The following is a 15,219-nucleotide window of genomic DNA, read 5'->3' on the forward strand; positions in this document are numbered from 1 at the left end:
ATGGAAAAGAAAGAAGCCACCACAACGACAAAAACCGTTTACTTGTTCTGAGTGTGGTAAAGGATTTGGACAAAAGGGCAATCTGATGACACACATGATAATTCACACAGGACAGAAATAACAAGATCTGTAAGTATCTACATTGGAAAGTATGCAAGGAACTGGAGGTGGAAGTAGAGGGACACGTTTGGGAGTATGAGCCAGCACCAGTCTCATCCAATGGAAAAGTGACTGTCTTTTATGACAAAGAGATCCCAGCAGGAAGACGTATCGAAGGAGGTGCAGTAAAACCTGATATTGTCATTTGGAACAAGCAAGAGAAGACAGCAAAAATTATTGATGTGACAGTCCCCAATGACTATGGCCTGAATAGAGCTGAGAGGGAGAAAATCACGAAATACCAAGACCCTAAAAATGATCTACGAATAACGTGGTCATTGAAAGAAATTGATATCATACCAGTCGTGGTGGGAGCAACAGGGCTTATGAAGAAGAACCTGAAGAAATATCTTGAGGCAATCCCTGGTCACCCAAGTGCCCATGAGGTGCAGATATCCGCAGTTAAAGGACCAGTTACCATCTTGAAGAGAGCCCTCGGATACAATGCCAATAATGATTAATGATTAGGATGCAACTGTAGACTGTTGTGTGGGCCGCTGAAGAGGAGGTACTGCTGGCCCACCACCACCAGAGGGCGCCCTGCCTGGAGTGCGGGCTCCAGGCACCAGAGGGCGCTGCCGCATCATGGGAGTAGCCTGGGTGACAGCTGTCACCCATCACCAGACACAGCTGTTCCACTCAGCACAGAGGTATATCAGGAGGACGGCGTCTCCACCTCAGTGCCGAGATATCGCCTAAGACTAAGGTAGTATTCTCTGCATTTATATATCGCATAACCAGCTAAACCTGTTAAACCTTTTCAGGACTGGTGACTACAGATAGCTTCATTGTTTGGATAAGTACTCACCTTCCTGCTGTTCTTTGACAAGAGGTGGAGGCGGCTTCTCCCCTCTCCGTTACTGGGTGCGGTCATCCACGCCTGTGTGTTGTTGCTCTCTCCTGCCAGTAGTACCGGATCCGACGAGCGGAGGCAGTGGCCACCTGGGAATTCGGGACTTGGCGGTTCCAGTATTTCCAGGGTTCGGTGGCAGAGGAGATCTGGGTGGTTCCGGTTCGACTGAGACGGACGTCTCCTACCTTCGAGCCTGCCCACACGACACCAGCGGATTCGACCCCAAATTGTGTTTGTTATATTAATTGTGCTTGTTTCACAGAAGTAAATCTTGTTATTTACCTTCTCCATTGTCCGTTCATTGCGCCCCCTGTTGTGGGTCCGTGTTCCTACACTTTCACAACAGTAGACCCCAGGTTTGGGGCCCATTGCACTCTGTAAAAAAAGAAATTGAAGAGAAATAAAAAAAAGACAAACCATTTAGCTGTTCTGAGTGTGGAAAAAGATTTGGACAAAAGAACAGTCTGGTCACACACAGAAGAATTCATACTGGCCAGAAACCATTTAGCTGTTCTGAGTGAGGTAAACAATTTGGATATAAGAGCCATGTGATTACCCACATGAGATGTCATACTGGACAGAAACCATTTAGCTATGCTGAGTGTGGTAAAAGATTTGGAAATAAGAGCAGTCTGATCAAACATTCCAGAATTCACACAGGACAAAGTGGAAGAGTGGGTACTGTTGTGGGCAACGGAATATGCAAAAATAAAATACACCAACCAGAGAGAAAGATGTAAAGGATGGCAAAGAATATTCCACCACCACTGCCCAAGAAAAAAAAAGACATACCAAGTGTAGCAGAAACAGGAAGAATATAATATTTTTTCTTTTTTTGGATATTTGAAATTATCACTTGTGGATAATTTTACCTTGAAAAGGGCAACACCTATCACTGCCTGAATGTTGTTATAACAAGGTTATAAAATCATTGATTTTAGGGTCAGTCGATAGGAAATATTAAAATTAGTGGACTGCAATTAGGACTGCAGAAAAAGGAGGAGAAACCTCAGCATGGCTTGGATTGACTACAAAAAGGCATTTGATAACGGCCCACACTCATGGATCATGAGATGCTTAGAACATTACAACATCAATAAGGAAGTAAGATCTCTCCTGAGAGCACAAATGAATAAGTGGAACACCACCATCACCCTAAACTATACAGAGGGACAGATAATAATCCCAGACAAAGTGAAGAGAGGGATATTCCAGGGGAGGTAGTCTCTCTCCACTCCTTTTTTGTCTTAGCATTGACCCACTAAGCAAGATCCTCAAGGAATTTGACATCGGGTATGATTTAGGTGGAGGTAGAGGAAGAAAACAGACAGGTGGTGAGCCATCTTCTATTCTTGGATGACTTGAAGATATTTGCAGATTCAGAGAGGGGATTCAGGAGGCTAGTGGAGGCAGTTCATACGTTTTCTAAAGAAATCGGTATGGAATTTGGGCTGGATAAATGCTCTAAATGTACAATCAGAGGTGGTAAGAAGCAGATCACAGAAAATATACAGTTGGATGAGGGGAGCACTATTGAAGGTTTGGCTGAGGATTCCATGTACAAATACTTGGGAATTGAAGAAAATACTACAATAGAGCACAAAAAAAATGAGAAAGTAACACAAGAATACCTAAACCGCTTAAAGATCTGTAAATCAGAATTGACACCAAAGAACAAGATCACAGCCATAAACCTGTTTGTATTGCCTGTGGTGAGCTACGGGTTTGGTATAGTAGACTGGCCACAGGGTGAGCTTAATAAGTTAGATACTAAAACCAGGAAGATGCTCACCCTACATAAAATTACATACAGAAACCAATGCATGAATAGAATATATCTCCCCCGTCAAGAAGGCAGCTTAGGTCTTACGGAGATCAACCAGGCTTATAGAGCATCTATAATAAGTATCGGGCAGTACTTAAAGAGTTCTCAAGTAGAAGTCATGAAAAAGGTAACGCAACATCATATGAAGACCTTGTCACAACAGACCTCCATTATTAAACTGGCAGAAAACTTTGGCGGAGATCTCTTGCAAGAGAGAGAAAGCAATGATCTGACACCTGCAAGGACACTAGCAAGACAGGCCAGGGAAAAATACAGCAAAAGAGAACAAAAACATCGAATAAATAGATGGAAATAGCACAAAAGGGCTGGCCGATTCCAAGAAGAACTCAAAAAGGAATACATAGACAAAGAAGGATCTATACGGTGGCTTACAAATGGACAACTTGGTTTTGATGGAGAAAGAATTATAGTTGGAGCGCAAGATCAGGGACTACTAACAAATGGCTTCAAAAAAATGGCACAGAATGATCAATGTCGATTCTGTCATGCAGCTGTTGAGAGTGAACCACTTAGTATCACATGTCAGATCCTCATGGCAGACGGACATTACACATGTCGACGCAACAAGATCTGTAAATATCTACATTGGAAAGTATGCAAGGAACTGGAGGTGGAAGTAGAGGGAAACGTTTGGGAGCATGAGCCAGCACCAGTCTCATCCAATGGAAAAGTAACTGTCTTTTACGACAAAGAGATCCCACCAGGAAGACATATCGAAGGAGGTGCAGTAAAACCTGATATTGTCATCTGGAACAAGCAAGAGAAGACAGCAAAAATTATTGATGTGACAGTCCCCAATGACTATGGCCTGAATAGAGCGGAAAGGGAGAAAATCAAGAAATATCAAGACCTTAAAAATGATCTATGAATAATGCGGTCATTGAAAGAAATTGATATTATACCAGTTGTGGTGGGAGCAACAGGGCTTATGAAGAAGAACCTGAAGAAATATCTTGAGGCAATCCCTGGTCACCCAAGTGCCCATGAAGTGCAGATATCCGCAGTTAAAGGAACAGTCACCATCTTGAAGAGAGCCCTCGGATACAATGCCAGCAATCAAATCAAATCAATTTTATTTATACTCGTATAGCGCCAAATCACAACAAACAGTTGCCCCAAGGCTCTTTATATTGTAAGGCAAAGCCATACAATAATTACGGAAAAACCCCAATGGTCAAAACAACCCCCTGTGATCAAGCACTTGGCGACAGTGGGAAGGGAAAAACTCCCTTTTAACAGGAAGAAACCTCCAGCAGAACCAGGCTCAGGGAGGGGCAGTCTTCTGCTGGGACTGGTTGGGGCTGAGGGAGAGAACCAGGAAGAAGACATGCTGTGGAGGGGAGCAGAGATCAGTCACTAATGATTAAATGCAGAGTGGTACATACAGAGCAAAAAGAGAAAGAAACACTCAGTGCATTATGGGAACCCCCCAGCAGTCTAAGTCTATAGCACCATACTATGAGCTCCCTAAGATAAGATGGGACCTGATTATTCAAAACCTTATAAGTAAGAAGAAGAATTTTAAATTATGTTCTAGAATTAACAGGAAGCCAATGAAGAGAGGCCAATATGGGTGAAATATGCTCTCTCCTAGTCCCTGTCAGTACTCCAGCTGCAGCATTTTGAATTAACTGAAGGCTTTTCATGGAACTTTTAGGACAACCTGATAATAATGAATTACAATAGTCCAGCCTAGAGGAAATAAATGCATGAATTAGTTTTTCAGCATCACTCTGAGACAAGACGTTTCTAATTTTAGAGATATTGCGCAAATCCAAAAAAGCAGTCCTACATATTTGTTTAATATGCGCATTGAATGACATATCCTGATCAGTAATGATTAAGATGCAACTGTAGAGCCCAGGTTTGGGGCCCATTGCACTCTGTAAAAAAGAAATCGAAAAGAAATAAAGTCACACAAACTATTTAGCTGTTCTGAGTGTGGTCAAGCATTTGGACAGAAAAACAGCCTTCTCATACACATGATAATTCACACGGAACAGAAACCTTTTACTTGTTCTGAGTGTGGCAAAAGATTTATACAAAAGAGCAATGTGATCAGACACATGAGAATTCATACAGGACAGATTAAAAACTAAAGATCAGTAATTGATAACGCCATCATGGAGGGCTGCAAAAAAGGAAGAGAAACCTTTGGATGGCTTAGATTGATTACACAAAGGCATTTGACAGTGTGCTGCACTTACGGATAATAAGGTTCTTAGAACTCCACAGCAGAGAATAGAACAGGTCTTTATTGTCATTGTAATATATACAATGAAATTTTAAAGTGTTCTCCGGTCAGTGCAATATCCCTATGCATATAAATATATAAAAACTATTTAAAAACTTAAATTACTAGTTCACATACATACATACATTCACACCAGACACACCTCCACATACATAGTTGGCACGGTCACACTGTTACTATCCTCTAATGGCATTGAGGATAGTTATTGCAGATGGATAAAAGCTGTGTTTGAGTCCGTTTGTCCTTACATTCAGTGACCTGTACCTTCTTCCTGATGGTAACAGTTCAAACAGGGAGTGGATGGTGTGTGTCCTTGATAATGTTCTTAGCCTTTTTGAGACAACGGTCACTATGTAGCTCTTCCAGTGTGGTGAGAGGGCAGCCGACAATCCCTTGGGCGGTATTGATGACCCCCTGGAGCGCTTTCCTCTGAGCACTGTACAGCTTGTATACCATACGCCCATGCAGTATGTTAAAATGCTCTCTATGCAGGCATGGTAAAAGGTCACTAGCAGATGTTGTGTGATGTTATTCCTCATGAGTAATCAGGAAGGAATCCTCATAAGTAATGAGGAAGTACAGTCTCTGTTGGGCCTTTTTTAGCAGCTCAGTGGTGTTCACGCTCCAGGACAGGCCTTCTTCAATGTGTACTCCAAGAAAGCGAAAGTCTGCTACCCTCTCCACACAGTCCCCATTTATAAATAGTGGTGTTACCTCCGTTTTCTTCCTCCTGTAGTCAGTAATGAGTTCTTTAGTTTTTGCTGTGTTGAGGAGCAGGTTGTTAGCCTTGCACCATGTTGCGAGCTGCTCCACCTCCTCTCTGTAGGCCGATTCATCTCCCCCCCAGAGATGAGTCCACTGTGGTCTCATCAGTGAATTTCACAATGGTGTTACTGTGATGGACAGGTAAACAGTCGTGTGTATAAAGGGAGTAGAGTAAAGGACTCAGCACACAGCCCTGGGGAGAGCCGGTACTGAGGCGTAGGGCCGTGGATGTATAATGGCCTACTCTAACCCTCTGTCTGTGGTCAGAGAGGAAGCTGTGAATCCACATACAGGTATTTTGTGGCAGCCCCAAGTCCCTCAGCTTGGCCACCAGCCTTTGAGGGAGAATGGTGTTAAAAGTAGAGCTATAATCCACAAAGAGCATTCACACATAGCTCCCCTGCTGCTCCAGGTGGAAAAGTGCAGTGTGGAGTGCTATGGTTACAGCGTCCTCTGTGGATCGGTTTGCCTTATAGGCAAACTGGTGGGGATCAATACTGGGGTGGAGGGCTGCTATGATGTGACTACGGACCAGTTTCTTAAAGCACTTCATCACCACTGGTGTTAGTGCCACTGGTCGGTAGTCATTAAACCCTGAAATGTGGGGTTTCTTGGGAAGGGCGACTATGGTTGAAAATTTCAGGCAGGGTGGGACAATGGACTGTTCCAGGGACCGATCAAAGATCTTTGTAAAAATTCCAACCAACTGGTCTGCACAGTCCTTCAGCACACGTCCAGGGACACCATCAGGACCAGTGGCCTTCCTTGGGTTTACAGCCCACAGCACACGCCTCACCTCATGTTCCTTCACAATGAGGTTTACCCTGCTGTTGGCTGAATGGGGATGTTGTGGTGCCACCTCTGACACTGCGACCTCAGAACAGGCAAAGAAGCTGTTCAGCTCCTCTGCCAGCTCGGGGTCACCTTCAGCAACTCCAAGGTTGGTCCTGTAGTTGGTTAGATGTTGAATTCCCTGCCACACCTGCCTGCTGCTGTTGCTACTCAGGAGGCCCTCTATCCTCCTCCTATAGTCCACCTTGGCCTCCCTGATGCCCCTCTTCAGTTTGGCTTGGGCCGTGCTGTAGTGGTCGCTATTGCCGGACCTCCAGGCGGTGTTCCTCTCCTTCAGCAGCAACTGGACCCTTCTTGTCATCCAGGGCTTCTGGTTGGGGTCGACCTGGATATATTTGTTCACTGTGACAGTGTCTATGCAATGTTTGATATAGCACAGAACCTTGTCCGTGAACACCTCCAGGTCATGATGTTCGAAAACCCCCAGTCAGTCCTCTCAAAGCAGTCCTGCAGCTGCTGGGAGGTACCCTCTGGTCATGCGGCAACAGTCTTTGTGATGATGGGAGCAGTTTTTCTGAGGGGGGCATATGCATGGATTAGCAACAAGGACAGGTGGTCAGACTGGCCCAGATGTGGAAGTGGCCTTGCCCTGTAGCCCAGCTTGATGATGGAATACACCTTGTCCAGAGTGTTATCTCCCCTAGTAGCACACTTAACATGCTGGTGTAATTTAGGGAGTGCTGTCTTCAGGTTTGCATGGTTAAAATCACCTGCTATAATATGCACAGCCTCAGGATGTGTGCTCTGCTTGTTGGTAATGTTTGCATGCAATAATCCAATGGCCGCGCTAACATTAGCGTCTGGTGGTATATACACAGCTGTGATCATGACAACCGTAAACTCCCGTGGGAGATAAATGGGCCTGCATTTAACAGTCAGATATTCTAAGTCTGGAGAGCAGTGACTTACACCAGTTGCTGTTAACATACATGCAAAGCCCCCCTTCCCTGTTCTTACCAGAATCTGATGTTCTGTCATGGCGCTGTGTATTGAAGCCTGCTATCTAACGGACCTTTTTATTTTTTTCAAAAACTATATGGATTTGAATCATGTGTGATTGCATCAGCCAAGCTTGAACCTTCGTGCGCATGCGTGAGTTTTTTCACGCCTGTCGGTTGTGTCATTCGCCTGTGGGCAGGCTTTGAGTGAGCACAGGTCCACCCCCCTCGTCAGATTTTCATTGTCAGGGAAATGGCTGAATGATTTGGAGCTTTGCTGCATCAAATTTTTCCAGAAACTGTGAGAGACAGCCAGGTGGACACCATTCGCTAAATTCAGATGGCTTTCAGGAACGATTTTATGGGGATCACAGAGATTGAGGAGTGTTACAGCCAGTTTAAAGACTGCCCACAGCAGCTGAGGGCGCGCTGCGTTCCGAGTGGCGATCGACAGGCTCAAACGACCAGATCATGTCCAAACTGAACGCTGTGTTGATCCGGGACGTCGTTTGACTACCACAGAAATGGCAGAAGACGTGGACGTCAAGACTTTTTCGGCACATTCCACTGTTACAGGAGTTTTTGTCATGGAAAGAGGAGCGGAGGAATGCGCCACAGAGCTGCGAATGGCGCGGGATGGAGCCACATGGCGCAAAGCAACGCCATGATGAAGCCTCACAGGACATGTTCTGGCATGTCCAGCTAATCCACAATTTCTCGGCTAGTCACACGACTGAAAAGCCACGAAAGCCGTCTGAAAGCTGTCCTGTGAGACCAACACGGAGGTGGTTTTGTGCCACGTCATTTGTGGCACGGTGGCGCATTCCTCTGCTGCTCTTTCCATGACAAAAACTCCTGTAACAGTGGAATGTGCCGAAAAAGTCTTGATGTCCACATCTTCTGCCATTTCTGTGGTAGTCAGACGACGTCCCGGATCAATACAGCGTTCAGTTTGGAAATGATCTGGTCGTTTGAGCCTGTTGATCTCTGCTCGGAACGCGGCGTGCTCTCAGCCACTGTGGGCGGGCTTTAACCTGGCTGTAACATTCCTCAATCTGTGTGATCCCCATAAAATTGTCCCTGAAAGCCATCTGAATTTAGTGAATGGTGTCCACCTGGCTGTCTCTCACAGTTTCTGGAAAAATTTGATGCAGCAAAGCTCCAAATCATTCAGCCATTTCCCTGACAATGAAAATCCGACGAGGGGGGTGGACCAGTGCTCACTGAAAGCCTGCCCATAGGCGAATGACGTAACCGACAGGCGTGAAAAAACTCACGCATGCGCATGAAGGTTCAAGCTTGGCTGATGCAATCACATGTGATTCAAGTCCATATAGTTTTTGAAAAAATAAAAAGGTCCATTACTTTTTGGACAGACCTCATAAGTGTGATTTTGTTATGATGACTCGCTTTTAAGTGATAACTGTTCATTTTGATGCAGTTCCAGTAAAAGCAGCAGCCCTGAGGTTTTGTGCACCTGCACAGCCATAAGCCATAATCGCAGCCTGTCAATAACAGTCTCTGCTCCAGGTTCAGCTTTGTGCACAATTAACTGAGTGTTATTAATAAAATAAAATAAAAAACCATCTGCTGCCAGGGGAAAATGTTATGGAGACACTCATTCATGTAGCTGAGAGGACTGAATTGAAACAGTGTGTGCTGAGCAGAGCAGATCGCGCACACACAGACAGACACACACACATTACAGCTTCATTCAAATTCACATTCAAAGTAAAAAAGAAGCTTGTTCGCTCCACTGATTAAAAACACAAAAGTGGGAAGATCCTGAACATGCCAGACTCACAGTGTTAGATTTATTTCCAACTCCACACAGTCAAAGAAGTGCGCACACGCAATCATCGGTTGAAGCGTCGCCTTCAGTTCTGTCACGATTGTGGCACGTAAAATCCATTAATTCCTGGATATAATGTATTCTGAGTTTTTCCAGTGTAACAAATCTGTAAATTCTGAAAATCCAAGCCATCACTTTCGAACAAAAGCTCAGAAGTTTTGTTTTTGGACGGAACAGGTTTGTTTCACTCTGTCTGTCATCAGGATGTCAAATGCCAAAAATGCGGAGAATTGCTGAGTGAGACGTTTTCCAGAAATATACCTGCAAACGCTGAGTGAGAGGAATCAAATACATCAGCGATCACTAATTATTTGCACATGTGCAGAGACACTTACAATTATGAATGATTTTATGTTGTCTTGCTGACTGGGACATTAAAAAACTGTGCGACATGTCCTTTTAAACCTACTGCTGTCCTCCCCTTAAATGAAGCTTGCCCACCGGCGTACACATTTAGCAGGGATGCTTATTTGCCGTCTTTGGATGGTTTTCCATCTTTTTTTAAATTCTTGCCATCTAAAAGAAATGCAGGGCTGTGAAAAAGCCGTGGATCCGCGAAATTCCGTGGATTTCATCATGGGGGGAGGTGTTAATGTTTTACTCTGTAATCATGATTGTCACTGAGTTTTTAAAACGTCTATCGCAAAGTGTTCTTTTTTTAACGACATCGTGCAAGTTTTATAAGACCGCGGCAGTCCGCGGACACTCTGAGGAAAAAAAAAGCCTGGCTGTTGCGACAGTTGTCGTAAAGTGAGACTGGTTGGTTGCTGTGGTGACGATGTGTGTCTCCTGCACGAAGTTTTAGCTAAAGGTAGCATGTGGACATTGCAAACCTTTAGCGCGCTAAAGTTTTTACAAGAAGACTTGTGCAGCATGTCTCTGTCATGGACCGATGTCGGACAGAGAGAAGATGGCGAGAAAGACTGTTTGAAAAAGTCTGATAAGGACAAGAATCCATGGAATTGTCGCTGGCTTCATCAACACACCTGAAAGATAAAAGAAACGGGAAAAGTGAACTGTGCCCTCAGGAAACACTAAAAAATTTTCTCTCTGGAAAATAAACATTGTGCTGTTCAAACAGGATTTTAGACAAGATATGCGAGGCGTCCGTTCCATCATTAGGAGGGACAGCTGCCCTGTCATTAGGAGGGTGCTAACTAGAGCACAATAGGTGCTAATTAGAGCTATTGTTTAGTCACTAGCCTTAGCAGTCTGCCTCTCTGTAGGAAGGGTCTGGTTAGGTTTAAAACTCCAGCTTTTGTGGCTTCTGTTTATTCTTCTCTACAAGAGTCAAGACAGAAGTCAGACCACCAGAGCAAGAATTTTAGCTGAGGAAGCTTCTGCGATTTGAAGAGAAACGTCCTCGCGTCAAACAACCCAGTCCAGTCGAAGATTCAAGCTTCTCTACTATGGAAACCACCTGGACAACTGAGAGCCTACACAGAAACATTGCGACCAACTGTGGGCATGAGGCCCAGGCACTGGTACATAAGCTGGAAAAGACTGCTTAAAAGATAGCTAACTATAGAAACCACTTAAGATTTAACCTGAGATGCAAACAAAACAATGTTATTCCCAAATGCATGAAGCAAAAGGCACTAGAAGCAGGACACACAGCAGAAAAGATCCAGCACAGTTACCTTAGGAGGATTTTGGGTCTTAGAATTAGAAGGCTTCATTTTAAAATATTAGACCTCCAAAATGATCTTGTTTTTTTGCCAGCTTGCACTCGACCGAGACGGACGCACTTTTCTCTTCTCCCTCCCTCCTTATCTTTCCTGCTTTTGTGGCGTGTTGTCTGTGAGGCTGCAGCGTTGCTCTTCTGGAAACGACAAAAATGGATCTGTTAAAGTGGTCTCTGAACGCAATTGACACTATTTTTTCTACAAGCTCTTCAGGAGCGGAGGACCCGACCTGTCCTGCTGGGACGCATGTGATGGGTTACGTGATGGACTCGTGGAGGAGATGGCAGGTCATGTGCCTTTACATGCTTTCTGTGGAGGACGTTGAAGATGTGTACATATTCGGCTTGGTGGTGACCGGCTTTCTGATGTGTGGAGCGGGGCACTTGCTGGTTTACCGGAAAATCAAGAAAGTGGAAGCAGCTTTGATTGGTCGTTCCAAGCTGCCCTATATGATTGATTCGATTGGGAAGGCAGTGGCTGCGCAGTCGGCGGGGGTTAACCGCGCACTGGATGACATCTCTGGAAGATTGCAGCCCTGGAAACCCGCTTTGACCGTCTGTGAAGACCACATTCTACATTTCTACATTTCAGATGCATTGGGAGCCACTCTGTTCTCAGAACTGTGGAATCTTTCAGGCGTCTGTTAATCTGGCTATTCATTTGGCTTCCCCAAATACAGCTGCACTTCAAGGTCGCTGTGATAAGATACCTCCTCAGAAGAACAACACTCTTATGCCTCGCTCCCTAGTCTTCCCCCCTCCCCTCAGCTTCTCCAGCCCTGACGTGAACTGTGGACTGTCCAGGACTTTCTCAGCCTGCGCAGGGCTGTTCCCTTCCCCCCCCCCAGACTGTCGAACAAGGCCGTCGACGGCGCCGAAACTGGCTGCCTTCCGGAGTGTTCTGATAAACTGGTCGGTTGTCGTCCTGTGTCCTTGTTTTGTCTCTGTGATTGTTGTTTTTTTGTGCTGATGGGATTTTTTTTTCCTCATTGCCGCTGTGTAATGCAGCGGCTATGAGGGGTTTTTTTCTTCTCCTTTTCCCTCGTGTTTTGCTTCATATATATGTTTTATGTACCGGGCCGGCCTATGTGTTGTGTCTTATGTGTGTTGTGTGTTATGGGTCGGTGTTGGTTTGCTCAGCCCTGCTGTTGACCAAGGCAGGGATGTACATCTGGAGCTGGTCCCCAGGCGCCTAATGGCGACCTCTGCTCCTACTGGCAAATAGGATGAGTTAAATGCAGTAGCCACATTTCATTGTGCAGGAAAGTTCTTCTGTGCATATGACAATAAAATTTCCTTGATCCTTGATAGTCTTCATAAAAGGTTAGAAACTTTAGTGGGGGAAGAGGCCCATAATAAGATCACAAAGTTCATAGTTAAAATTCAAATGGCTGAGCATTTAAAAAGTAAGGAGCGCCAAATCAGGAAGTTTCTCAACCTTTTAGTGCAGAAAGGGCATACTTTCAGTGGGAGTAGTTTTAAAGATACACCCAGACAAATTAGTGACAACAGGGAAAATTGGGTAAAGAATCTCTCCGACAGTGTTCTTACACAGGATGTGCTCACCAAAGGACTAAATTTCTCAGTGACCCCTAAACATATACCAACAGTAGATTACATCACTGCGGTAGAGTCAGCCATTAAACATAACAGTTTGTCAGAGTCAGAAGCTGGGGACCTCCGACTAAGAGTCACAGCAGTGCTGAACAGTGCTAAGCCTCCTCCGTCCAACATCACAGGAGAAAAACGGAAAGCTTTGGCAGCACTGCAGAAGGACCAAAGCATCCTTATCCCGCCAGCAGATAAAGGCAGCTGCACGGTGGTCCTGAACACATCGGACTACGAGGCCAAGATCAACAACTTTCTCGGTGACTCCAGTACATACGAACGTCTGAAGAGAGATGCCACGAGTGGCTATAAGAAGAAAATCATTAACTACCTCCAAAACACATCTGCGAGATACGGAAAACGGAGGAATGAGGGGGAGAGACAAGATGGCGCCGTTAGGTGCAGCAGGTATAGTAGCAGCTCTGTTTGTTTACGCTCTGCTCACAAGTACAATGTATTTTAATACTAGCCAAACCTGGATTTTGAAAGACAACCGGATTTTCAACAGTATAGTCAAGCCATCAAGAATGCCCGAGCTAACCAATGCCACAAACATTCTGGTTATGGGAAATATACCATTGCTGCTACATTCATTCATCCATACGTCTAATTCAGCAAAGAGGTGCTCCAAAACTGTTTTCAAACCACAACAAACCCTCGCACTTGTCATCATGATCTGTCTCATGCTGTCCGGCGACATCCACCAATGTCCTGGACCTGGTCCGATCAACAACACAACAATAGACAGATCCCATGCCATCAACACCACTAACAGCAGGAGCACCACTGGAAACTTACAGGTACGCTCTCTAAGTATGCCATATTACACAGTCTACAACCCTACCCTGATTCCATCTTTCCGGCGAGCACCGGGGCAACACCGATCGCCAGCCATGATGGGATGACACACAGACAGAGATCGGGGACACCTTGCTCCTGGAGCGGCATGGATTCGCTGTGTGTGCAGATGCCCGGTCCACAGCGGGTACACCCGAGCCCGAGGGGTCGTCCGGAGGGAGCGGACCTCTCCGGAGATGTCTACAGACCAGGGGCTCAACAGAATCCACGGAGTAATCCAAAGAGGGCACGTGGACCAGCAGTGTGGGTCGCGCATGGCAAACCGCAGCAAACTATCGATGACATCAGTGCTCAGCTACCTGGCCTGCGACTTGAGCATACTGCTGACCAGCAGTCACAGACCAGATCCAGTGTAAAGATGAGTAACACTACCTTGACTACAGCCAGTATTAAGCAGCGAGCCACAAAAATGTTTCAAACTGTAAACCATGCAAAAATACTTTGGGGAGAAAAAATGAAACCAAAGGGAATATTTGGAGGGCATCTTAATATAAGAAGTGTTGCACAAAAAAGTGAACAAATCCAGCAGCTACTAACAGACTCTAACCTGGACTATCTCTGCCTATCTGAGACCCTCTGCTATAATCAATGTCCCGGGGTTTAAAATTTATAGGAATGATAGAGTAAGAGGGGGAGGTGTTATGATATATGTAAGGGAAAATATTAAGAGTGAAGAGATGGAAATTGAAGATGCTAACATTGAGTGTGTTGGAGTGAAAATTACTTTATCTCCAGAGATGCATTTTAACCTCGTTGTGTATAGACCTCCCAATGCTAAAGACATATTTTTTAATTTACTGTCAGATATACTCAAAAAGTACAGCCCTAAAGAATTAATAGTAATGGGGGATTTGAACTTGGACCGGCTGAATAAAACACGTAGGAAGAAACTTAAAGAAATTATGAATAGCTTCCACATGACTCAAATGGTGAGCAGTCCTACTAGGATAACCAATTCCACTCAAACACTATTGGATTTAATTTTCACCACTAAACCTGACCGCATAACCAAAACATACAACTTGATAACAGGCTTATCAGACCACAACATCACAGTGATAGCACGAAAGATGACAAAATCACGGCATAAAGACCAAAAAGATGCTCAGTCATAAATTCTCACCCCATATACCTAAAAAAAACTATGAACTTTTAGACAGTGAGCTTGAGAATATCCCTTGGAGTGATATAATCAATTGGACAAACACTGAACAGGCTTGTGATGAACTAATAATGACAATCAAACAAATAATTTTCAAATTCACCATAACTCAGCCCAACAAGAAAAAGGTTAAAGTGAGGGTTCCGTGGTTAAATGAGAAGTTGGGGACTCATGAAAAAAAAGGACTCAGCTCTTAAAAGAGCCATTAAAACTGGCCTTAATACTGACCGTATGATTTTTAAAAGCCTTAGAAACAAAGTTACAATGCAGTTACAAAAGTCTAGAGCAGATTTTTTTCTAGACATCATTAAAGCCGCTAAAGGGAATACTACAGAACTCTGGAAATCCATTGATAAACTTACAGGTAAAGGACAAGCAATGAAGGAAA

At 44.6% G+C, this 15,219-nt stretch overlaps 1 protein-coding gene across 1 annotated transcript in view; it reads left to right on the forward strand.

The window, feature by feature from the left end:
* Positions 1–1,528: 1,528 nt before the first annotated feature.
* LOC117522193 (gastrula zinc finger protein XlCGF57.1-like) overlaps positions 1,529–15,219 on the forward strand; it is a 215,668-nt gene continuing 201,977 nt past the window's right edge. Inside the window, exon 1 of the mRNA XM_034183597.1 lies at positions 1,529–1,672. Coding sequence (XP_034039488.1) covers positions 1,573–1,672 — 100 coding nt within the window. The 5' untranslated portion in view covers positions 1,529–1,572. The remainder of the gene's footprint in view (positions 1,673–15,219) is intronic.

This window comes from Thalassophryne amazonica, chromosome 12 (genome assembly GCF_902500255.1).
Source record: "Thalassophryne amazonica chromosome 12, fThaAma1.1, whole genome shotgun sequence".
Taxonomy (NCBI): Eukaryota; Metazoa; Chordata; class Actinopteri; order Batrachoidiformes; family Batrachoididae; genus Thalassophryne; species Thalassophryne amazonica.